The sequence below is a fragment of the Alosa sapidissima genome, chromosome 14 (genome assembly GCF_018492685.1).
Source record: "Alosa sapidissima isolate fAloSap1 chromosome 14, fAloSap1.pri, whole genome shotgun sequence".
NCBI lineage: Eukaryota > Metazoa > Chordata > Actinopteri > Clupeiformes > Clupeidae > Alosa > Alosa sapidissima.
This window is the reverse complement of record NC_055970.1, coordinates 5,738,693-5,762,829: the sequence shown is the minus strand read 5'-3', so window position 1 is coordinate 5,762,829 and position 24,137 is coordinate 5,738,693. Positions and strand designations below refer to the sequence as shown.

The 24,137-nt window shown below is 44.4% G+C and overlaps 1 protein-coding gene and 1 long non-coding RNA gene across 3 annotated transcripts in view; one reads left to right on the top strand and one right to left on the bottom strand.

Annotated features, from left to right (window-relative positions):
• Positions 1 to 24,137, top strand: part of LOC121681243 (N-acetyl-beta-glucosaminyl-glycoprotein 4-beta-N-acetylgalactosaminyltransferase 1-like) — a 48,586-nt gene that overhangs the window by 21,434 nt on the left and 3,015 nt on the right. For both annotated transcript variants that reach the window (XM_042060870.1, XM_042060871.1), the window contains exons 4-17: positions 6,912 to 7,004; positions 9,334 to 9,429; positions 9,651 to 9,741; positions 10,213 to 10,313; positions 12,766 to 12,833; positions 15,457 to 15,535; positions 19,043 to 19,109; positions 19,690 to 19,836; positions 20,200 to 20,309; positions 20,693 to 20,793; positions 20,930 to 21,003; positions 21,501 to 22,290; positions 22,702 to 23,136; positions 23,761 to 24,137. The exon at positions 23,761 to 24,137 is cut by the window's right edge. In XM_042060870.1, the coding sequence (XP_041916804.1) occupies positions 6,912 to 7,004; positions 9,334 to 9,429; positions 9,651 to 9,741; positions 10,213 to 10,313; positions 12,766 to 12,833; positions 15,457 to 15,535; positions 19,043 to 19,109; positions 19,690 to 19,836; positions 20,200 to 20,309; positions 20,693 to 20,793; positions 20,930 to 21,003; positions 21,501 to 22,290; positions 22,702 to 23,136; positions 23,761 to 24,137 (2,629 nt within the window). The remainder of the gene's footprint in view (positions 1 to 6,911; positions 7,005 to 9,333; positions 9,430 to 9,650; positions 9,742 to 10,212; positions 10,314 to 12,765; positions 12,834 to 15,456; positions 15,536 to 19,042; positions 19,110 to 19,689; positions 19,837 to 20,199; positions 20,310 to 20,692; positions 20,794 to 20,929; positions 21,004 to 21,500; positions 22,291 to 22,701; positions 23,137 to 23,760) is intronic.
• The window catches only part of LOC121681248, a 26,755-nt gene continuing 21,217 nt past the window's right edge, over positions 18,600 to 24,137 (bottom strand). The window contains exon 4 of the long non-coding RNA XR_006022038.1: positions 18,600 to 18,785. This is a non-coding gene — a long non-coding RNA (uncharacterized LOC121681248). The remainder of the gene's footprint in view (positions 18,786 to 24,137) is intronic.

Sequence of the window (24,137 nt, the reverse complement as noted above, 5' to 3'; positions counted from 1 at the left end):
CTCTCATGCTGCCGGAGTCGGAGAGAGCTGACCTTTTAGTTGATAGACCGGAGCCTTTAAAAACCTGTGGAAATCAAGACCAGGCCTGGTGTGTGTGTGTGTGTGTGTGTGTGTGTGTGTGTGTGTGTGCGCGCGCCTGCCTGCCTGTGTGCGTGTAAGAATGAGAGTTGGAAATGGCTATGTGTGTGTGTGTGTGTGTGTGTGTGTGCGCGCCTGCCTGCCTGTGTGCGTGTAAGAATGAGAGTTGGAAATGGCTATGTATGTATGTGTGTATTCAAATGATCAACTTCCTCGAAAAGCATCATTTATAACTGGTCTGGTGCAGGGTAGCTATAAAGGGAAACAGAATCGTCCCTGAGCTGTTTTACGCTGACCTGAGGCTTTTCAGCATCAGCAATTAAGCTTTAATGTACCAGTTTCCACTAGGGGACCATTTTACATGTTTGGCAAATCTGAAGTTTGGTATAGCAAATGTAGCATTTGTTGTGTAGATGCTGTGTTGAGCAGCATACGGTGTTTGCTGGCCAGTGTCAAGTGTGTTACATCTTTGGGGTTTGAGACTGTTCCCCACCATTCATGTAGGTATATGGCGGTGCATGTATTTCTCCATAGAGGATATTATGCAAGGAAATATTGCCTGCTCACAAAATAATTCACTTTATTTAGAACACTAGCTTTATTTAGAACTGATGATTTACCCCATATGTGCTTCGTCACGCTGTCTTTTTCATCTGATAATGAGCGGTTTGCTTTTGTACTTTGAGTTCATGCACCCAGAGGGTTCTTCTCCTTGAAGAGCTTCTGTCTGGGGGGAATAGGATAGAAGACTGAGACTGATTGCATAATGAGAGTCTGCTTCATGATAATATTTCTCATGTATATGCAAATCTATTCGTGTGAGGGAGTGCAAGTTAGAGAGTAGATGTTCTTGAGGAATTCAAGGCAAGGTTTGTTGAAAGTAAAAAAAGAATTATGAATGATCATCTTTTGGATATGTATGAGATGGATCACTTGTCAGAGCAAGTGTCTTTGTAAGAGTAATTAAAAAATTATACAGTGATCTGATCTCATCCCCTCTCTTCTCCTCCACTCCACTCTTATTTCATTCCATTTGATCACATTTTTCTCCACTCCTCCCTCTCCTCCTTACCCAGTGTATCCTGGGCTCAGACCTGCAGGGATTCTCTTATCTGACCTGTAGTATATTATTCTTCTCTCCATCTCCTCTCCTCTCCTCTCCTCTCCACTTCTCTCCTCTCATCTCCTCTCCTCTCCACTTCTCTCCTCTCCTCTCCTCTCCTCTCCACTTCTCTCCACTCATCTCCTCTCCTCTCCTCTCATCTCCTCTCCTCTCCACTTCTCTCATCTCCTCTCCTCTCCTCTCCACTTCTCTCCACTCATCTCCTCTCCTCTCCTCTCCTCTCCTCTCCTCTCCTCTCCTCTCATCTCCTCTCCTCTCCACTTCTCTCCTCTCCTCTCCTCTCCACTTCTCTCCACTCATCTCCTCTCCTCTCCTCTCCTCTCCTTTCCTCTCATCTCCTCTCCTCTCCACTTCTCTCCTCTCATCTCCTCTCCTCTCCACTTCTCTCCTCTCATCTCCTCTTCTCTCCACTTCTCTCCACTTCTCTCCTCTCCTCTCCTCTCCTCTCCACTTCTTTCCTCTCCTCTCCTCTCCTCTCCACTTCTCTCCACTCATCTCCTCTCCTCTCCTCTCCTCTCATCTCCTCTCCTCTCCACTTCTCTCCTCTCATCTCCTCTCCTCTCCACTTCTCTCCTCTCATCTCCTCTTCTCTCCACTTCTCTCCTCTCCTATCCTCTCCTCTCCACTTCTTTCCTCTCCTCTGCTCTACTCTCTACTTTTCTGCTCTCCACTTCTCTCCTCTACGTTCTACTTCTTTACTTCTGTATTCTCCTCTCCACTTCTCTCTACTACTCTCCTCTCCTCTCCTCTCCTCTCTTCTCCTCACCACTTCTCTTCACTCCTCTCCTGTCTTCTCTCTTCTCCTCTCCACTTCTCTCCTCTCCATGTTTCCCTACTCCTCTTCTCTCTTCTCCTCTCCACTTCTCTCCTCTCCATGTTTCCCTACTCCTCTTCTCTTCTCCTCTCCACTTCTCTCCTCTCCATGTTTCCCTACTCCTCTTCTCTTCTCCTCTCCACTTCTCTCCTCTCCATGTTTCCCTACTCCTCTTCTCTTCTCCTCACCACTTCTCTCCTCTCCATGTTTCTCTACTCCTCTTCTCTTCTCCTCTCCACTTCTCTCCTCTCCATGTTTCCCTACTTCTCTTCTCCTCTCCACTTCTCTCCTCTCCATGTTTCTCTACTCCTCTTCTCTTCTCCTCTCCACTTCTCTCCTCCCCTCTCCTCTGCTACCTGAACGTATGATTTTCCTAAACCTGTGGGGTGTACCGGTCCTCTGTTGTTTCATCTCAGCAGCCAGTGGCTCCACACCTCCCTGACGTGCAGTACCCTTACCTGCGCTGCTAAGTGATGGTCATTCCTCCCCTAAGCTTTCTAAAAGGAGGAGTGGAACAGCTCAGTGTTCACTAGTGTCCTACACATAGCCTGTAAAAATGTCCTACACTAAGTATCTTCTTCATGGCATTTTTTTTCCGTTTGTTTTATGCTTCAAGGTGGATGTGTGGAAGTGCTAAATGCAGGTAATATGATATTGCTTTGGTTTGCTGTTAAAAATGTGAAGAGACAGCTTTCAAGCTGTTAATGCAATGTATCCTTTTAGTTCAGTGCTTTCACAAAATTGGTTACAGTACACTGTGAGTGCTTGTTCTAGGCAGCAAGGAAGCTGCTATCATCGTCTTTGTCACAGATGTGTAAACTTGAAAGATGTGTCTATTGGATGTATATCCGTATAGACTTTTGATCAAGCTCTAATGGAGAAGAAAAGTCTCCTGTTTTGCTCTCATCTCTCCACATAACTGTTATGTGCTTCTTTTGACAAAGGATTATTCCAAATGCCATCGTGCTGACAGTCCTCGTGGATGTTTTTTTAACGCAGAATTAATTACCCTCATTGATATTCCGCCAGCCCCAGCTCCAGCTGTTTGCCCACTGCTGGGATCCATCTGCCGGCCAGCCCACGGCTCAGCGGTGCACTGTCTGCGAGCGAAAGAACTCCGCACTCGTTTATCAGCGAGTCCTGACCTCCATCTCGTGCCCGCGGGTACAGATTGCCATGACTCTGCTCCGGCAAGGGGCCAGCTCTGAAGGCCTTTTCGGGACGGACACTGGCGTGGAGAGTGTTCCACGAAGTTTCGGGTGGAGGGAGGGGATGGGCAGACTGTTAGGTCACTTGCCGTAATTGCAATGGACACTGCTGTCTGGTTATAGAACACAAAATGAGCTCAGGTGCTCGTCAGTGGAGACTGCTGTGTTTGAAGAGGTGCTTGTGGCCCAGGAAGGTAATTAGAGTTCGCTTCTGAAGGACACTCTTCAAAGACCTCATAATTAGCCGATCGAGCGCAATGATTTGTGACCGGGCCTGTGCTAAAAAGACAAGAGCAATTCAAACCAGTTCAGTGTGATGCATGTGTTTTAATCATCTCTTCATTCTGGTGCCATGCAGGAGTATATTTCTCTGGGCCTCTGACTAACTGATTCTTCTCTAAAGAGTCACTGAGGAATTCCATTCATTTGCCTCTTTTGCAGTAATTTCTCTTGAGTGGCTCTAGTAATTATTTGAGATCATGGTGGTGAAACACTGTGATATTAACTCTTGTGATCAGTGAATGGGGCCACCTCTGCATCTAGCACCCTCAGCATCCTGTCACAAAAGATCAATAATGAAAGAACTGTAACAAGCGGTTTACGATTAATATTGAGCATTATGTCCAACACATAGATGAAGGTCAAGAAGGATTTTACACATTCAAAAAACAAGAGGAGGAGGAGACGGGCTCAAATCTGTGTGAAAAACATTGTGCACTCCAAATACGGAACATATTGCAAGATTAAGTTTTATTTAGCTCTTTCTCAGATTTCCGCACAGCACTCCTGCAGTCATTATCAAAAAGTGCAACAGTGTTCCATGGTTATTGCTGTAAAATGTTATCACCTGCTGTAAAGTTACCACCTCTTGTACTGTGATATCCTTCTGTGTGTTGTGCATAGTGTTGGTATGGCATCTGTGTTCCTTTAGCAGTTTATTCCAAATATTTAAGTATTAAAAATAAGCAACGTTAATCCAAATTATTCTTCAAGATACATCGATGAACATTTTCCTGATTAAGTGCACGGTAGTCTTTTTTCTCTGTTGTTTTCAGAGGAAGCACTCTGAGTAGATGTGCTTTGAGTGGATTTCAGAGCTGGGCTTCATGAATAATATCTCAGCACTGAAAGTCCAGCACATGCGTTACTCTGAGTCTGATCTAATTGTCAGAGAAACAGCTTCCAAATTAGGTCAAGGAAGACATGGACATATTTATATTGAGTTTTTTACTGGTTCGTCTTTCTATTGAGTGTTCTTTAGTGTTAATTTCGTCAGACGAGACGAGAGGAAATATGTTAGTCAACAACCTTTTTTTTCATGACTAAGACGAGACGATGACGAGACAGCAGTAATGTCCTGAAACACTGACTAAGACTATCTTAAGATGCATTATTGTTGACGAAAAAAGACGAGACTAAAATGTCTTCCATGAAATAAAAACTAAGATAAAATCTCTCTTCATTTTCGTCTACAAAATGAGAAGACAGAATATCTAGCTGTTACGTTTTCAAAATATTCCGAATGAGTTCATACGCAACAGCTTTCCTGTAGGCTAGTCTACGTGCTGTTGCTGCAACCCTGTGGCTGCAACACAAAACTACATGGAACAAGAACACTGGAGATTTCTGCCAGAGTTAGCAAGCTAACTACCTAAGCTGTATGCCACAATGCTACATACCCAGAAGTTGAAGCTTCTCTCATACAAATTAACATCCCCCAGAATGTCCATACGAAAATGTTCATCATGTAATGTCAACTATTTAACTACTTAGACTGATGATGCCAAGTTTGCTAGCAAGTAAGCTAATATGGAAAGTTCGCTAGCAAGTTAGCTATGGCTAAGATGGAGAGTCTGTTTGGGGAATGTGTTGTGTTTGGGCGTATATCGCCATCTAGCGAGGCGGAGTAAAACATTAATACTTTGGTCTATGACAGTGTTTCTCAAACAGTTTCTTCTTTTTCAGTTTCAGGACCACTTAACTAACCCTAGCTAAAAAAAAAAAAGATTATACCTTCTTCAACAGTAGCCTATAATTAGTCTACACTATAGGCCTACTCACTGAACAACTTTGCTTATTGTGTGGATTCATACTATATGATTTAAACTGGCATATCTTACATAGACAGTGTTGCAGAACTGTTTTTACATACAAGTTGGTTCAATATTGCAAACAACTCATCTATATTATATTTTACCACGTCTGCTCGCGGACCACTTGGGATAGCTTGCGGACCACCAGTGATTCCCGGACCACACTTTGAGAAACACTGGTCTACGAATATGACAGTGGTCCATTCAAATCTTTTACGTCTATGGTCAAATCCCAGCCGAGCTATAACTGTAGCTCGACTTACCTGTGCATGTAAACATACTGACTGACAAAAAATCCGAATGAGTAATTATAACTGACGAGTAGCCTTGTGGACACACAATATTGTTGGAAAATTGAGATGCGTGAAACACTATTTGACTCAAATGGTAATCAGAAATAATTTGTTATAAAAAAAAAGACTAAAATGTGTTGACTAAAACTGACCAAGACTAAGATACCTTTAGTTTTCTTTTGACTAAAACTAGATTAAAATGACGAGACTTTTAGTCGACTAAAACTTGACTAACAAAAATTATATTTGAATGACTAAATATGACAAAGACTAAAAAGGACATTTCGTCACAAGACTAAGACTAGGACTAAATTAAAAATAGGTGACAAAATTAACACTAGTGTTCTTCTTAATGTTACAGCTAGATTTTCTAGTGTTTGTTTTTAACAATGTCATTGATTTAACTATGTGACTGGAGATTGCTGAAAAGTAAGGCATATTTCCAATGTCATTTCCTAAGTTTACTTAGTGTATTATAATGTCATGACATTGTAATTATAAGTATATGCAATTACAAAACCCTTAATCAGACTTAATTAACTGAAACAAAGTCTGAAAGGGGGTTAACATTAAATAATGTATTCAGAATAAGAGATACCAGCTGTGAATCATTTGTGAATATCAGAGGCCGCTTCTCACTACCATTAAAAAGATATCTATAAAACACTCTCTCTTCTACTTGTTCACACACACACACACACACACACACACACAGCCTCCAATCCCTGTGGTTGGACAGCATTCTACATAGTGATATTTTGCATCAGAGTTGTTGGGAAGTATGGGAGGTGTTCCGTGTTCTCTCGTGATGCTTCTTCATCTGTGTATGACTGGGCCTTTCAGAGGGAAAGGATTTCACTTCAACAGAATCACTGTGAAAAGTGGGATTTTCGTGCCCGTAAACGCACGGAAATCTCCCTAATTTTTGGCAGTTAACGACAATTTACAGCCTGTGAACGTTGCGTTTGTCTGTGCCACATATTATCGGAAACAAAGTGGAAAATTGTGTAAGAGTTTGATGTCTGAGTGTATGAAGTTGTATATAGCAGAGATTCTTTAAGGTGTGTGTGTGTGTGTTTACTGAGTGTGTCAGGTGTCAGTACATTGCAAGTCACCTCATTTGGCTCATCTCTCTCTCTCTCTCTCTCTCTCTCTCTCTCTCTCTCTCTCTCTCTCTGTCTTTCTCTCTCTCTCTCTGCCTCTCTCTCTATCTCTCTCTCTCTCTGTCTCTCTCTCCCTCTCTCTCTATCTATCTATCTCTCTCTATCTATATATCTCTCTCTCTCTCTCTCTCTGAGACAGGCAGATGGACATGCTGACTATGTGCAGAGGAGGGATGCTGACCTCCATCAGTTCCTCAAGCAGAAGCTGCTGAAATTGCCATGGAAACCTGAGGTGTGTCTCCACATTGCTGAGAGAATGTAATCAATATCCCTCATGTATTATTGGTTACATTTACACCAATGGTGCCAAGTATGAGTCTAATTAGCATCAAGGTGGTCTCACTCTCTCTCTCTGCATCATATTGTTTGGCTACACTGTACCCTAACATAATAACATACAATGTTTGTATCAATATGATGTATGGGTGTATGCATTAGGGCAGTGGTTCTCAAACTTTTCACAATGAGTACCACCTTAGAAAACAATTGGCTCTCAAAGTACCACCATTATGACTATTAGCGTAGACCAAATAAACTACATATTTTACATTGTACATACAGTACTGTTTTACATATTTTTTCCCCAAAGAAAGAAAAAAGATAGTTTAAATTTAACTTAAGGATTTTTTTATTGTATATATTTTGATATAATTTGAAGTGATTATTTCATCTTTATGAAAGAAAAAAACATCTCGGAGACTCCCGGAGTACCACTAGAGAGAGTCTGCGTACCACCAGTGGTACACGTACCACAGTTTGAGAATCACTGGGTTAGGGCAAAGCAAAACTACTTGTGTATATCAGTGTAAACCAAAGAGGTACTTGTTTATTTTTGTATGTGTAAGCACCAGAGAGAACAGTAAGGAGGACTCAAAGATAGAGAGATTTGTGCACTCAAATTAAACATTTTAATGTTTATAAATGTGTGTGATATTTTCCCCCTTAGTTTTTGAATATTTGGTGTCAACTGCCACAGGTCGTTTCTGTGCCTCTCCACATCCTCATGGGCATCACTGCACAATTACAGGAGCAGGTGGCTAGAGGAACATACACACACACACACACATTCACACTATGTTGCTTCTTAGAAGTATGCCAAATATAGATCGCTGAATTTGAAGGAGACTGACTACAAATGAAGCTTTCACTCACTCCCTCTCTCGCTCTCCCAAAGGACTGTGCTTTCACTTTAAATTAGCATTTTGTACCACTGAAAATATGCATCATCCATCAGTTATATTGTTGTTTTAGAAATGTCTTTTCAGACCCACCCCTGTTTACACTTCAACACAACAGATTGCAATGTAATGCAAATCCTCCTCTTCACAGACTGCTAAATGACACAATGCTGCAAGCCAAGCTCTTCTTTATTGTGCCTTTTTGCATGGTCTGCTAAACTCTACAAGCTTTGAAGTGCTTTTCTGTAAGCGGTGAATTTCAGGAGACGATCTCTAATTTTATCTTCGCTCTCATTAAAGCAATGTGTTGCTAACTGCTACCGCTGCTGCTCTGTGCCTTACTGACCCATTTTGATCACAGCAGCGCCAGCCCAAGAGCCCCGACAAGCATTCGTATGCCCTGTAGAGCTGTAGAACAGGGCCAGTGCTGAGCCTGACAAAATTGGCACAGTGTAACCAAGTCCTCAGCGAATACAGCTAAATGCAAGAGTGAATCAGTCTGTGAGTAAATGAATGAGCTAATTAATGAGTGGAAGAGTAAATTAGAGCTAATTAGCTGCTTAATTATTGGGCACAGACTTGTTTCTTGGCAATATGACGTAGTAAAGCTGAGGTCTTTCCTTAAGTATTGTAATAATAACATTAAAATTCAAAATGGCCCTGGTTCTCCCCAAGGTGAGCAGGAGGAACTTGGAACCAGTTCAATAATCATTGTGAAGCGATTGGTGATTGGCTGTGGGTACAAGCCTCAATAACAAAATTAAGGAGGCACACCCCCATCAACTTGCCCCAATTGCTACACCTCCTCAAATGGCTGTTCAGTTGTTAAGTTCGACGTCACGGGCCCAACAGCTTTTTGGTCAAAAAATGTTTACTAGCGCAGCTAGACAGTTTTTGCAACTTATACACCTTGTCACCATCACCTCTGTTTTATTGAGGGTAAAACAAAACCGGTTAACTTTAACAGAGCATTTACTATAGCTGTGCAGCCAGATGATACAATCAAGGGTTACGTGCAGGCTTCCGCGAAAAGTAGGATTTTTTTAGGTTGAGGCAAGAAGTGAGTAGTAGGATGACAATTTTCTTAAAGGCTACACTTAATAGCGGAAAAAATTGTTTATTTTACTGTCTATGGAGAAAACCAAGCGGCTTTGAAAGCCGTTGGACCCGTAAAAAAATGATTAGCCTATTATTGCATCATCACTTAATAACCGAACAGTGCCAGCTGAGGTGACTGCTTGTTTTTTGGGAATTGAGGGGACTAGTGCAGACTTAGTTTTACACAAAAAGCTTAAGAATATCTCTCCCTCCCACTAATATTTCTTGTCATCGCTGAATGCTTTTTAAATCTCTCTCTCTCTCTCTCTCTCTCTCTCTATGCAGTATAAGGGTCAGGCTAATCTTCATGTGTTTGAGGACTGGTGTGGCTCGTCTGTGTCCCAGCTCAGAAAGAACATACATTTCCCCCTTTACCCTCACGTAAGTGCATATAAATTTCCCCCTTTACCCTCACGTAAGTGCATATACATTTCCTCCTTTACTCTCACGTAAGTGCATGCCTTTGTGATAGGCTGTGCACATGTTCGTAAGCATTCGCATTTGTATGTTTTACTTGTTACTGTCCAGTATGGTGTCGTTTGTTTAGTGTCATAACCCATTTAATTGCCATATTGTACTGCTATTGTATTGAATACATGCAGAGTAGAACTACAGTGAAGAAATTGGCAGTGTCTCCTAAATGGAAGAACTACGGCCTCCGCATCTTTGGTTTTATTCATCCCTACAGAGATGGCGAGTATTAATCAATAACACACACACACACACACACACACACACACACAGACACACATATACACCACATACTCTCTCTCACACACACACACACACACACACACACACACACATACGGTGAAAAAGAGAGCTGACTGTTTTTGTGGTATAAGCAGCTCCTAACTATTCCTGGCTGTTCAAAAATGCTGCCTGCTGTAAGCAAATGTCAAGCCGTGCTGAGGTGTGATTTCTGTCTGGGATTCAGCATCATCATGCACACCTCAGACTAATTAAAGTAGGCTCCAGCATAACTAAATGACCGTTTTAATGACGTATATGGGCGTTTCATGTTCACAAGTCATTGTCTTTATATATCTATCTGTTTCTCACTATACTTTTTTACAGTAATTGTATTCTCACACCCTTTCTCTCCATCTCAATAGTGTATTCTCTCTCTCTCTCTCTCTCTCTCTCACTGTCTGTCTTTTACAGGGGATTTTCAGTTTGCAATCTCATCTGATGATAACTCTGAACTATGGATGAGCTCAGATACGAGTCCTCTTAATGCCCATCTGCTTGCCTTTGTGGGCATGGTGAGGGAACGCATGCACACGCGCGCACACACACACACACACACACACACACACACATACAAATATATGTATATAATATAATATATGGCTAAGCAACCACATCTGAGCCCCTTATACCAGTACAGCTTGTGAAACTATTCAAAATGAAGTGGCCTCTTTATTTCACTGATGATTTGCCCAAAGGCCTTTATTTTTAAGTCATTTGCTGGACACTGCTGCCATTAGAAAAATTATAAGAGGAGACTGTGTGGGGAAGGGCGGGGGGGGGGGGCGGTGCGGGAAGAGGAGCGAGTTAATCGAGTCGTGGATTAAACTGTCATTCTTTGTGCCTGCAGAGAAAACCAGGAGACAGTATTTAATTACAGCGAGGGTGTGTGTGTGTCTGTGTCTGCACACGTGTGTGCCTGTACGTGTGTGTGTGTATGCGTGTGTGTGTGTGTGTGTGTATGTGTGTGTGTCCCTAATTCAGAAGGGAGAAACTTGTTAACTTAGTTATGACAAGGCTTATTAAGGTCCCTACAGATCTCCAGTGGGAGGGTTCTAATCACCATTGCTCCGGTTTCCTTTAGCTCAACGGGTAAACCTGTGTCCTTGGTGCAACTGGGACACAAAGACACAACATGGATGCTGTTAAAGGAGAAATCAGCGAGTTTTCACATAGATCTCCGTTTCTCGAGGTACAGCTAACGCAGCCAGGTAGCTACAGCGCTACACTCTGGGGGCATGTCTGTGAGCTCCCATGCACATGCCCCCAGAGTGTAGTGCTGTATCTGCCTGGATTCTGCCAGGAAAACTCACCTGATTCCTCCTTTAACTGTGTCCCTGTACACCAGGTCAGCTGTGTTCTCCTCCAGCAAGGCATCTGTCTCATAAAGGCCGTTTGTAATACAGAATTAGCACTGAGATTCAGCAGACACAGTGAAGCCAGAGAGTCGGTCGTACTGATCTAGGGGCTCCAAGGACCTTCTTTGCTGCACAAGAAATCTCTATTTCATTTACTCATGTGTGTCTGTGTGTGTGTGTGTGTGTGTCAGGGGCGTAGATTCGCGTGGGGACCGAAGGACGTGTCCACACCTATGTCAAATTACGACTGAAATGTCCCCACCAATATTCCGGTTGAAATGGGGAAAAAAACGCTCACATGCGCTACACAAAGAGTTAAAACATTTCTCACTTCAATGCTGCAGATCATCTCATACAGATCTTGTAATGTGCAGTAGCCTATAAGGGTAAATCGCGCTGATTTGAAGTTACATATAATAACTACCAGTGAGCCGCAGTCTCCTGCGCAGCATGGCGCAGCGCTTCAGCTTCACTTCACTACAAGGCATATGAAGTGCGTCCAAATTCACCCATTGTTCTCTGTTGAACTCCTCGAGAAGTAGGCTACTCATCACACATGTGTCACATGAAAGAGCCTTTTCTCAGCTTTTAAACGGTGCTAGCCACTATTTGCTGTGATAAACAGTTCGCGAGAAAAATAACTTCAAGAGATTTAATAATTATTCTCTGCGCCCATCTCCACATCCATTCGTCTCAGTGGAATATCGTAGGCCTACACACTCTTCACGCAACACATGACAAACCATATATCAGAATAAACAGCAGACCTTACCGAACACAAAGGTGTAATGCATTCCCGTGTATAGCTAGCTGTTCCAAAGTAATCCGATTTTTAAATAAATTGTAGCAAAATTCAACATGGTCTTTCGGCTTTAAGCATTTCTTAAAACTGAGCTGTGCTTACATCCCTAGATATCTGTAAATATTAGAATCAGAGAATATACAGGCAGCTTACGGTTAAGAATTTGTCAATGTAGCCTTAATGATTTCTTTTCTCAAAATGCTAAGCATGCGTGTAGGCCCTATTTAAGTTTTAAATGTGCGTTTAAATTTAACTGAGCTGTGCCTAAATGGGTCAATGCATGATTTCATAACAGACCAAATAGGAAATAAATGCTAAATGTAAAATATAGCCTACATATCTGTACATATTAAAATCAGATTATGTAGGCTACACAGTATAGTTTTATATATCTATAGTGGCTGGTGAGAGTTGAGTGTTTTTTTTTCGGGGGCTCGGGGGGGTTAGTAGGTCCCCACCAAAGCTCAGACCAAACCTACGTCCTTGGTGTGTGTGTGTGTGTGTGTGTGCATGTGTGTGTCCGTGTGCAAATGCAAATAAAAGTGTATATATTCATAGTGCGGTCTCTCTCCTACTTTACTTTACGTATTCTAGGCCAGCACTCCAGTATAAAAGTAGACACACTGAGTGAAGCCTGCTCCTATCCTCACTTGTGTGTGTGTGTGTGTGTGTGTGTGTGTGTGTGGGCCACCTCACTTGTGTGTGTGTGTGTGTGTGTGTGTGTGGGCCACCTCACTTGTGTGTGTGTGTGTGTGTGTGTGTGTGTGTGTGTGTGCACCTCACTCTCTCCACCTCTCTATGCTGTAGCGTGGCTGCGAGTGGACAGCTCCCGGAGAGTTCACCAAGTTCAGATCCCAGACCTCGGAAGTCATACAGTAAGTGTTCCCTCCAGCCAGGCTATACGTCTGAGAACACTCATTATCCCTGCACCATAAACCTCTCATTACCACTGGATTGTCTAGGTGGAGGAGGGTGGCTTTAATTCTCCACAGCATATACGGCTATATTATGAGCATGTTTATGTGGAATATGCCACACTCTAGCATATTAATGAGTGTTTACTTGGAATGCTAATGTTCTCCAGCGTTTAGAGGCATCCCCAGTGTGAGGAGGATTCATAATACATCTGGGTATTCAGAGACGTCAGTGTGGCATTTACGTGTGCACTTCTGAATGTATCATAACTATGTGTGTGTGTGTGTGTGTGTGTGTGTGTGTGTGTGCGTGTGTGTGCGTGTCTGCGTGTGTGTGTCTGTCTGTCGTGGACGGATGCTGAACTATTAGCTTACCAGAACTGTCAGTCCTCTGTACATTTGAGTGTGATACAGTCTTTTATAAAATATGTTGTCATGACCTTGCTAAACATGTTTTTAATGGTTTCCTTTTTCACACACACACACCCATATGTACCCATATACCCACATTTATATGACACTAACATTATGTATGTGTCTTGAAATATGTGTGTGTGAAAAGTGGTTGTACACAACAAAACCACTGTAGGTGTGTTGATGCCTATGTTTGTTTTATGAATATGTGTGTGTGTGTGTTTCTGAAGGCGGGGTATGTCAGAGAGACATGTTTACATTCACACTGTACAAACTAATGCACTAATGAGACGGAGAGGAGGATGGAAAGAGGGAGTTATAGAGGCAGAGTAACAGCGAGAGTCTGAAGAAAGAAAAAAAGAGAGGGAGAGAGAGAGAGAAATGGCAGCCAAGCACTCCAGTATGCAGGCGAGGGACAGAACAAAGCAGGTGAGTGCAGCACAATGAACGAAAAAAACTATAATAGACCAGAACGCAGAGAAGAGAAGAGCAGAGCGGAGAAGAGAGGAGAAGAGAGGGAGAAGAGAAGAAAAGAGAAGAGAGGGAGGATCCAGCACAGAGACACAGAGTCCAGCGGAGAACAAAGAGAGCAGCGGAACACAGGAGGCAGCGGAACACAGGAGGCAGCGGAACACAGGAGGCAGCAGCCACCGCAGTTAATCAGCAGTTAATCAGCAGGCTGCTGGTGCCATTTACACGTGGAAATGGGGTTGTGCTGGTGTGGTGCCAAGACAAACAACAGAGATACAGAGAGAGAGAGAGATACAGAGAGAGATAGAGAGAGAGTGAGAGAGATCAAATAATATGTGGTCACTTACCTACAGTATATACCGTACATATTCAAGGAAAATAAGCACTATTAAAATATTGGGTGTTGTGGCTTGTTGTCAGAAGGAATCAGACATAGTAAATGAAGACTTTGTCACTGGTGTGTGTGTGTGCGTTTTCATTTCTTCCTTCTGAAGTCTGAGCGCTCTGACTGTTCATATCATTACATGGAATACGTCCTTTCTGCCTATTTTCCTGTGTGTGTGTGCTTGTGTACACATCATCAGGCATTTTGTATATAAAAGCTGCCTGTTTGAGTCCACCCCTCTCTCCCTCTCTCTCTCCTCTCTCTGTCTGTCTCTGACTGCTTCCCTCTGTTCCCCTCTCCCTCCTGTCTGTCCCCGGTTAAGAGTGAGAGATGTTTCAGATGGACCCAAGTAATTACTCAACCAATTAAGAGCCTATTGTGTGTGTTTCGCTGTGCTGTTCCATCACTGTGGGCGATGATATCACTCGTCATTCTCTTTCTCTCTAACCCTGTCTATGAGTGCCTCTATCTGTCTCATATTGACTGTACATCCCTTCTTCTCTCTTCCTCTTTCTCCCTCTCTCTCTCCCTCTCTTTATCCAGCTATCTCATCCCCACTTCTTATCCCTGTGTCTGGGTACTTCATGCTGTCAGGTTTGGTTGTCGCTCTCTTTCCCTCATTCTTTCCATCTCCTGCTGTCACAGATTCATTCCCTGCTTGCCCTTCTCTTGACCATCTCTCTCTCTCTCTCTCTCTCTCTCTCCCTCTCCTCTTCAGTCTCTCTTAATCTCTCTATCGATATGTCTGTATCTTCCTCTGTCACATGGGCTTATTCCCTCACACTCCATCTCTGTATTTGTCACTGTCACTCAGGATGATCACCCTCTTCCTCTCCCTCTTGCTCTATCTGCCTCTTTCTTTGCTCTTTATCTCTGTCTGTCTATTTCTCTGTTTTATCATTGTATCATGTAGTGCACCTTAAGCTGTAAACAGGCACATTTACTCTGGTGTGTGTGTGTGTGTGTGTGTGTGTGTGTGTGTTGGGTTTGCATATGTGTGTGTGGATATTAAGGAATATCAATGTGGCCAGTGCTGTTTTTTCTCAGTTTCTGTGTCTCACATAATTCACACAAAGTCTTTTTGCAGGTGATAACCGTCTCTGAACCGTCACCGATGTGGGTGTGAATGTTTTAGCCTAGCTCCTCACTACTAGTGAAAGATATAAAGTGTTTGCTAGCTAAAGTATAAGGGAATAACAGGTTGAAAAATGGCCTCCTGAAGGTTCTGCACACCTTGAGTTCTCAGTCTATCTTCCTTCTCTATCCCTTTTTCTCTCCCTCTCTATCTCTCTCTCCATCACCCTCTCTCCGCAGTCTAGCGGCTTCAAGGAGGTACTATTTCGAAGTTTTGCACAAGCAAGATGACAGAGGCTCAGACCATGTGGAAGTTGCGGTAAGAGAGAAAATGTGAAGTGTGTGTGAGTGTGTGTGTGTGAGTGTGTGTGTGTATCCTGTGTAAGGACTCATTGGGCATTCTGCACTACACTGACTGTAACTGACTGACATTGTAAACAGTGGCGTTTGAGACTCCAGTTTGATGCAGTGGTCTCAGACATCAGACTCATGCTTCAGCTCTGGGCTTTACTCTAAAATCCCTCAAACCCCACTGTCCTGAAACATGAAGCGGTTTGGGTTCCTTTCAGCTAAAGGTTATCCGCAAATGCCCATCACTGTCCACGCCAACAAATTCTGAATCTTCCTTGAATGAGTTTGTTAATTACATTCAGTGATGGTGAACTCAGATGGTGAACTCAGACTCAGACGTTTAGGAGACATACAGTAAGCCAGATAAAGACAGTTGATTTTTTTTTAATGGCCCTGCCATTGTCCTGTGCTGTATAAAGTGGCTAGAGAGGTCATTTAAGGGGTATGGGGTGATAAAGGACGGTGGAGAAGGCAGGAGTTCCTTTTTGGTCAGAATGTCTCAGAACAAAGAGGACTTGGGACAGGAGAGGGATGTTTTCTTTCTGGGCTGAATCAATTATTAAAATTCCCTAGAGAGAGACAGGATGCACGTCTGTGTTTTGCTGTGTTTTTAAAAAACTATTTGCAATAAAGAAAAACTGTGGATGCAAAGAACTAATTGAAGTGGTGTGTGTGTGTGTGTGTGTGTATGTGTGTGTGAGAGAGAGAGAGAGAGAGCTGTATATTAGATACAGTATAAGAACTTAGATGTGGAAAAAACATTGTTATTGTCAAACACCCACCCAGCTGAGATAAGAGCATCCTGACAAATCTTGGTGCTGGAATGAATTCTGTGTGTGTGTGTGTGTGTGTGTGTGTATAAGCAGTCTCGGTGCTGGAATGAATTATGAAGCTGAAAGGAGAGAAATGTCTCCAGGTGCACAGGTATAACGAAGCCTGTGGTTGTGCTGGGAAATGAATAGGCTCATTGGGAGATATGTTGTCTGTGTGTGTGAGGAGGAGAGTTATTTGTGTGTGTGTGTGTGTGTGTGCGTGTGTGTGTGTGTATGTGTATGTGTATGTGTATGTGTATGTGCGTGCGTGCGTGTGTGTGTGTGTGAGAGAGAAGAGGAGAGTTATTTGTGTGTGTGTGCGTGTGTGTGTGTGTGTGTGTGTGTGTGTGTGCGTGCATGCGTGTGTGAGAGAAAGAGGAGGAGAGTTATTTGTGTGTGTGTGTGTGCGTGTGTGAAGAAAGGGAAAGTGAGAAGAAAAGAATTGTGGTGCAATGTGAAAGGAAAGGCAGTGGGAGAAGAGCTGAAAGGAGAGATGGAATCAGATAAGGTAGTGTGTTTACAGTATAGGAGGTGTGTGTGTGTGTGTGTGTGTGTAAGCAAGAAAGAGAAATCTAACACAATGCTGTATGTGCACTTCACTCCTGCCCCAGTAGAGACATGTGTCCTTGAGACAGCCCTTAGAGGTAGTAATATGACAGGAATTCTAAATCACATCACCTGAGCTTCTGTCTAAATGGGATTTGAGCACATGTGTGTTTTAATGGAATACATAGTGTTCAAACACAGATAAAGAGCCATGAGGGTTGTAGGAGGTGTATTCTATGTCTGTGGGTGTGTGTGTGTCTGTGTGTGTGTGTGTGTGTGTGTGTGTGTGTGTGTGTGTGTGTGTGTGTGTGTGTGTGTGTGTGTGTGTGTGTGTGTGTTAGTGTGTGTGAGTTGTCTGTGTGTGCATATATGCATATGTGGGTGTGTGTGTGTTGGGGGGGGGGGGGGTAATGGGTGTGTGTGTGTGTATACTATGTGTGTGTGTGTTAGTGTGTGTGAGTTTTCTGTGTGTGTGTGTGTTAGTGTGTTAGTGTGTGCTTGCGTGCAGTGGGGTCTCTGTCTGTCCATCACTCTTCTGTTTCTGTCCCTCAGCTGTCAGCTCACGCTGAGATGGAGCAAAGCCCCGAGTCGACACAACAGATGATGCACGTCCTCCACCCATCCTCCCCTCTCTTCCACTCTCTTCTCCTCCTTTCTCTCCTCTCTTCCACTCTCTTCTCCTCCTTTCTCTCCTCTATTGCATTCTCTCCCTTCCTGCTGTTGTAAGACGTCACTCGTCAGGACCAATGAGGGAACTGGGAGTGGTCGAAGGAAATCGTGAAGCTGTCCGCGCGCTGTTGGAAATAACAATTGATTATAGAACCCCTGTTAACCTAATGATTCTGACCCCGCTAGATATGGAGAAGTTTCGGTCAACGTAATATTACCATCCATAGTAGGCCGATGTGGGCCTACCCACAATGCTGTTACAAGAATGCCTTCTAGCTATTTAATTAGACGCATCTTCCCCAAGAATAGTGTGCGAGGCCCTCCTCGGCCGATTAATTCGGGAGGCGCCTTCACTTGAGTAATGATCCTAGTGTGAAAGTCGGTCAGAGGCTATAGTGCTGGCCTGGACCACTATGCTCATCTGGACAGAACACCTTACCGAAGCTACAGAGGGTTCAGGGTGTGCTAAGGTTAGCTGTCTAATTCCAGACTACTAATAAAATCAGTGACCCACCACAGTACAATACGATGGCCAGTTCTCCTGGTAGCATGCCTACACTTTCACTGATTTAGCCCCCACGGCCCTGGAGACTAATCCTAGCCGTTCCTCCTGGCCCATCTTCAACTTGAGGGATATCTAAAGAAACTCTAGAAAACTATGCGGGTCAAAGCATAACAATTTATTTGTCAGACACAAGCTATTCATCCAATACATTATAGAAGGTACATCTAAATGAATAATGTGAAAGTCACGAAAACAGGTTAAAGGAACATTTAGGAAACCATATGAAGCAATCAGAGAATGAACATACCAGCTCAGAGGATGATGACTACACACCTTAGTGGTGCGGGAGATTCTGACTACAGAATGGCTCCTAGAATGCTCTGTGAACCTCACTTAAATACGGTAGGCTACCTAGTTTGTGGTTGGTTACATTGATTTGGGATCACATGGTTGGAGGTCATCTGATTTGAGAGTACTTTGATGAGACTTGAGACCATTGTTGTAGTGAGAGTGAATCAATCAAGACATGACAAGGTATACATTTGATTACATTTCCTGTCCCTATAGTTAACTGCTCCTGTGGACATGTGACAGTAGGCCCACAATAGGCCCACACTTAGTAGTTGATCAAGAGTCAATATATGACTGAAAAGATTATCATCAGCCTGGTAATTAGGATCCTTACACTGTTTTCCAGCTGCTTCTGTCTCCTTACCTCTTTTCTGGAATCATCTTTTAGCCTCATCTTCCTTCTGCCTTCTTTATTCAGTTCTTGACACTCACTTTCTCTTCCTCTGGTGTTCTGTTTCTTCTCCCTTTCTTTCTTGACAACTCTTCTTTTGTTGTCTGTTCATCCTCCTCTCTCATTTCTTTCCTCCACTGTCTTCTCCTATCCTTCCCTCTTTATACATTTCCTCTCATGTGCTCTATCTCTCTTTTCTAGTGGCGCCCTTTTCTGCCTGGCTTGAAGTTTGACATCATTGACTCTGCCTACATCTCCTTGTACACAGGTGAATGCATCTGTGTGTTTGTGTGTGCACTGGTACATGCATGTGTCAGTTTGTGTGTCTGTGTGTCTGTGTGTGTGTGTTTGTGTCTGTGTGTGTGTGTGTGTGTGTGTGTGTGTGTGTGTGTGTGTGTGTGTGTGTGTGTGCAAGTGTGTCTCTGGTTGTGTGTGCTGTGTGTGTATGTGTATGTGTGTGTGTGTGTGTGTGTGTGTGTGTGCATGTGTCTCTGTGTGACTGCTTGTGTATTTGTCTCCTTTGTTTCTTTGCTTTTGTCTCTCTTGTCTGTCTCTACTCTCACTCAGCTCTGAGTGGTTTTATCAACACACACACACACACACACACACACACGCACACACCATTCAGTTTGAGGACCCATGTGGTGCGGGGCGAGACATTGAACACTCTGGTGGTGACAGGCCTGTGTGTAACAGTTGATGTGGGCTGATTCAATTTCACTGATGTCAAATGAATTTGAAAATAAAGGAACCAATGCTCTATCATCTGTCTCTCATTCCATCTCTCTCTCTCTCTTCTCTCTCTCTCTCTCTCTCTCTCTCTCTCTCTCTTTCTCCCTCTGTGTTAGATGAGTCATCTCTGATGATGGACAACGTGTCCCATATCCCTCAGACTCTGGCCAGTCACGCTGGCCAGCCAGGACTCCGCAGACTGTCAAGGGCCAGACCTCACACTGATATGCTGACTTCTGACCCCAGAGACACCTTCTACCACAGTAGGAGCCGAGTGTGTGTGTGTGTGTGTGTGTGTGTGTGTGTGTGTGTGTGTGTGTGTGTGTGTGTGTGTGTGTGTGTGTCTCTGTGGGTTTGTGTATTCGTGTGTGTGTGTTAGTGTGTGGATGTGTATACATTGATGATTTCTAACTTTATTCTTTTATGTGTGTTTGTGTATGTGTATTCGTAACTTTGTATTCATAACCCGTGTGTGTGTGTGTGTGTGTGTGTGTGTGTGTGTGCGCATGTGTGTGTGTGTGTGTGTGTGTGTGTGTGTGTGTGTGTGTGTGTGTGCGCATGTGTGTGTGTGTGTGTGTGTGTGTGTGTGTGTGTGTGCGCGTGCGCATGTGTGTGTGTATCTGCAGTCCCGATGATCTCTGAATCTCGGCTCCTGAATGTTCTGCCCTCCTGTCTCTACTCTCCCTCTTACGTTCTCAAGGACTTCCCCATCGCCCGCTACCAGGGCCTCCAGTTTGTGAGTTGCACCTTATCTGTGGTGTGTGTGTGTGTGTGTGTGTGTGTGTGTGTGTGTGTGTGTGTGTGTGTGTGTGTCTCGTCGGTACGTGTGCATGTCCACATTTCAATGCAATAGAAACCACGATAAACCCATTTACTTTATCTTTGGTGGGAGAATCCTGTCCTTTACTGATTATGTTGCACCCTCTTGTGGACATGTTTTGTTAAAGCAGCTTTCATAGTGGCTTTGCTAAGTAAACTGTTGCATTAATAGTGGCTTTGCTAAGTAAACTATTATTTGACTAGATTTATTGCTGAGTCATAAACTATTGCGCCTTGCATCAAAGCAGGCCACCGTAGCGTCATGGTTCTCTCATTTCCACGGTGATGTATTTTCCTTAGGTGTACTTGTCATTTGTTTACCCCAATGACTTCACCCGGCTCAGCCACATGGAGAAAAACAACAAGTGCTTCTACAAGGAGTCTCCCATGTACCTGGAGAAGTGAGCGAACACATCTGTAAATGAATGCATTCCATCTGAATCTTGGGAACCTTTAAGCATATTTAGATGTGTGTGTGTGTGTGTGTGTGTGTGTGTGTGTGTGTGTGTGTGTGTGTGTGTGTGCATTTTCGATTAGGTATGGATTCTACAAATATATGAAAATGGACGAAGAAGAGGATGACACTCCTTTCTTTTTTCCAAACCCTGACGGTAAGTGAAGATCTGAGTGTGCGCCTGAGCATAGGTGGTTAAACTGAACAGATAAAATAACACTTGAGGTGCCAGTCGCTGATTTAGATACTGTGACCTTTGACTATCACTGTCTGTTTTGTTTATTATAAATGATCTGTACTTGTATCCCGGTTACCAACAATAAAGTGCTACTAGCACAGTCTCGAGCGTTTTATAAAGTTACTTTACATGTTATCAGCTAGGCTATACAGTTAACAGTCGTTAGCCTAATCGTAGTGATAATTTATTTACCTGTGAAAATGGAACCACTTTGGGTTATAGCGGCCTTAGCACTCCTTCACTACAATGCTGTGCTGCAGATCTGGCTTATCCACCTTACAGTATAATTATATAATTATGTAATATTATACTAACTATAAATAGTAATTAGCAAATGGTCTACTGATAAACTACTGGTTGATTTTAGCTTTTCTCAGGTGACACACATTCAATTCTCCTTTTGGCTTCCTGCACAGACTTCCTGGAGGAGGAGGAAGGGGCAGACCCAGAGGAGGAGAGGCTGGTCTCTGACAAAAAGCCAATCAGGAGGGAGAAGAATCCGAGGGTGGCCAATCACACTGTCAGAATATCTCCAACGCCCACCCCCACCAGTGAGGATAGAGAGGGAGAGGGAGCACAGGGGAAAGCAAGCCCTGAGGGGGGAGCGAGTGAGAGAGAGGAGGGCAAAGAGGAGAAGAGAGAGGAGAAACTGAACGGTGATGGAGGAGGGGACATTCAGGTCAGCAGATCTGGAGGACGTAACCTATCATGGGTGCGCATGGGGAGCGTCAATGTGGACCCCAAAAAAGCGCCGTCTTGGACACACACTCAGACTCAAACACACGCGCTCCACAACTCTCTGCATCTGCTCCCTCAGAACAGCTCCCTGTACACGCTTGTGAAACGTCTCCTTGGTAACGTGCCCTGGAATCCTGCTCCTGCTGGACACTCTCCGGGCAGTTCACACACCCAGCGTGGAGAAGGGGCGGGTAGCGTTCACAGCGCCCGGCCGCAAACCCCTGAAAGCGGGGAGAGGTCGGTGGAAGTCATGCCTGGGATCTTTGTGTACCGCACTGGAAACTCTGCTCCGCTGGTCCACTCCCGACACGCACCCCCGGGCTCAGTCGGCCTGTCACACCCAAATGCACCCGTAAACTCACACACACTCTCTCACAGTAACACACAACCAACCACCACCACTAGACCCCAGCCAGACGACCCCTCAGACCAGCCCGAGGACCGTCCAGCATCCAGATGGAGCTTCAGGTACTTCAGATGTGTGTGCCTTATGTGCAGCTATACGAGAGGAGGGTATGTGTGGAAGATCATTGAATTGTGTGTACACTTAACTTTTTTTCTTTTGTTAATGCAAATATAATGTAATGTAGTCCTCATTTATGCAAGGAAAACATTGTCTAATGACCTTAAAATGTCTTCATCATTTTATCTGATTCATCTCAAGTCTGCAGGGTATTTATGGGTATGCTCTCCTGTGTGTTCTTTGTGTGTATGAGTGAGTGTGTGTGCACATATTGGATTCTAACAAGCACACAAAATACTAGCTCTCTGCATCTGTCTTGTGTGGTTGTGATTGAGTACAGTGTGTGTGTGCGTGTGTGTGTGCATGTGTGTGCAAATGCTGCATTCATGATTACTTTGTGCATCCACCCTTACCAGCTCCATAAACCACCCCAGCAGCGGCTCCCCTTCCTCTGCTCCCCCAGAAAGCAGACCCACGCCTGGGCTAAACTCGTCCGAGAACAGCCTCCAGACCACGGAGGACAACCAATCCACCAGAGCCTCCAGGGCCTCGGGGCCCAGCGTGTCCCAGCCAGTGGCCTCCGACATGGGCTCCCAGGGCTCCCAGGACTCCCAGGGTGGCGGCACGTCGGAGTACAGCTACGAGGAGCAGGAGGACCTGAAGCCGGACTGGGAGGAGACGGAGATCAACTGGCAGCGGACGTTCAGCGCCAACACAGTGGACTTTGAGACGCTGCGCTCGGACTGGAATGACCTGAGGTGCAACGTGTCTGGGAACCTGCAGCTGGCGGAGAGCGAGGCGCTCGACCTCGTCGCGCAGTACATGGAGAGACTCAACAAGCACAACGGAGGGTAAGAGGGATGTGTGCACTTTTGTAGGCTTGTGTGTGTGTGTGTGTGTGTGTGTGTGTGTGTGTGTGTGAGTGTGAGTGTGAGTGTGTGTGAGTGTGAGTGTGAGTGTGTACGCGCTCATGTGTTTTTGCTCAAGTACACCTCCAGGTGCTTATAGTTGTGAGTTCATATGTGTTGTGTAGCTTGTTTGGATGTAAACAATCTCAACACAATTGCTATTGATGCTTTTGTGATACAATTCTCTGCTCTCACACAGGGTTTCAAACAGAGGTTTTATAGAGATGGACAGTATGAGAAAAATAATGTGTTTTTCAAACACTGAAGCATGTAAATCTCTTCTAGCCCCCAAAATGAAATGATGTACAGTGAGAATGAGCAAAATTCCCCCTCTTCCCACTGACCTCTGTTTCTCTGACCTCTCTGGGCCTCCATGGCTGCCTCTCCTCCAGACTCCTCTTCCCTCGTGCCGCGTGCTCCTCTCTCTATCTCTTTTTCTCTATATTCTATATCTATATCTTTCTCATCTCTTCCCACTCTTTATCTCTATATTCTATATCTATATATTTCTTCCCACTCTTTATCTCTATATTTATATATTTCTTCCCCTCTTTTTCTCTCTTGCAGCATCTATACTCTTCGGCGCATCGTTAACGTGGAGAAGCGCCGCGACTCGGCCCGGGGGAACCGTTTCCTGCTGGAGCTGGTGTTGCTGGAGGGGGGCAAAAGGGAGGTGCGCGTCTCTGAGTACGTTTACCTGCTTCTCCGCCGCAGCCGCCTGGACGACAGCTTGGAGACGCGGGAGGGTGGTGCTGGTGCCCCGTCGTCCCCGCCCACGTCCTCTGACCTTCCTCCCCACCCTGCGTCCCCCAGGTCTCCAGTGCCCAGCCGCAGCAGTGCTCAGGAGCGTGCCACCCTAGCATGGGGCACAAGCTATGCCAAGCCCTTGCTCTGCCAGCCCAGTGTGCTCCACTGGAGGCGCGACGTCATGGTGCACTTTGTGG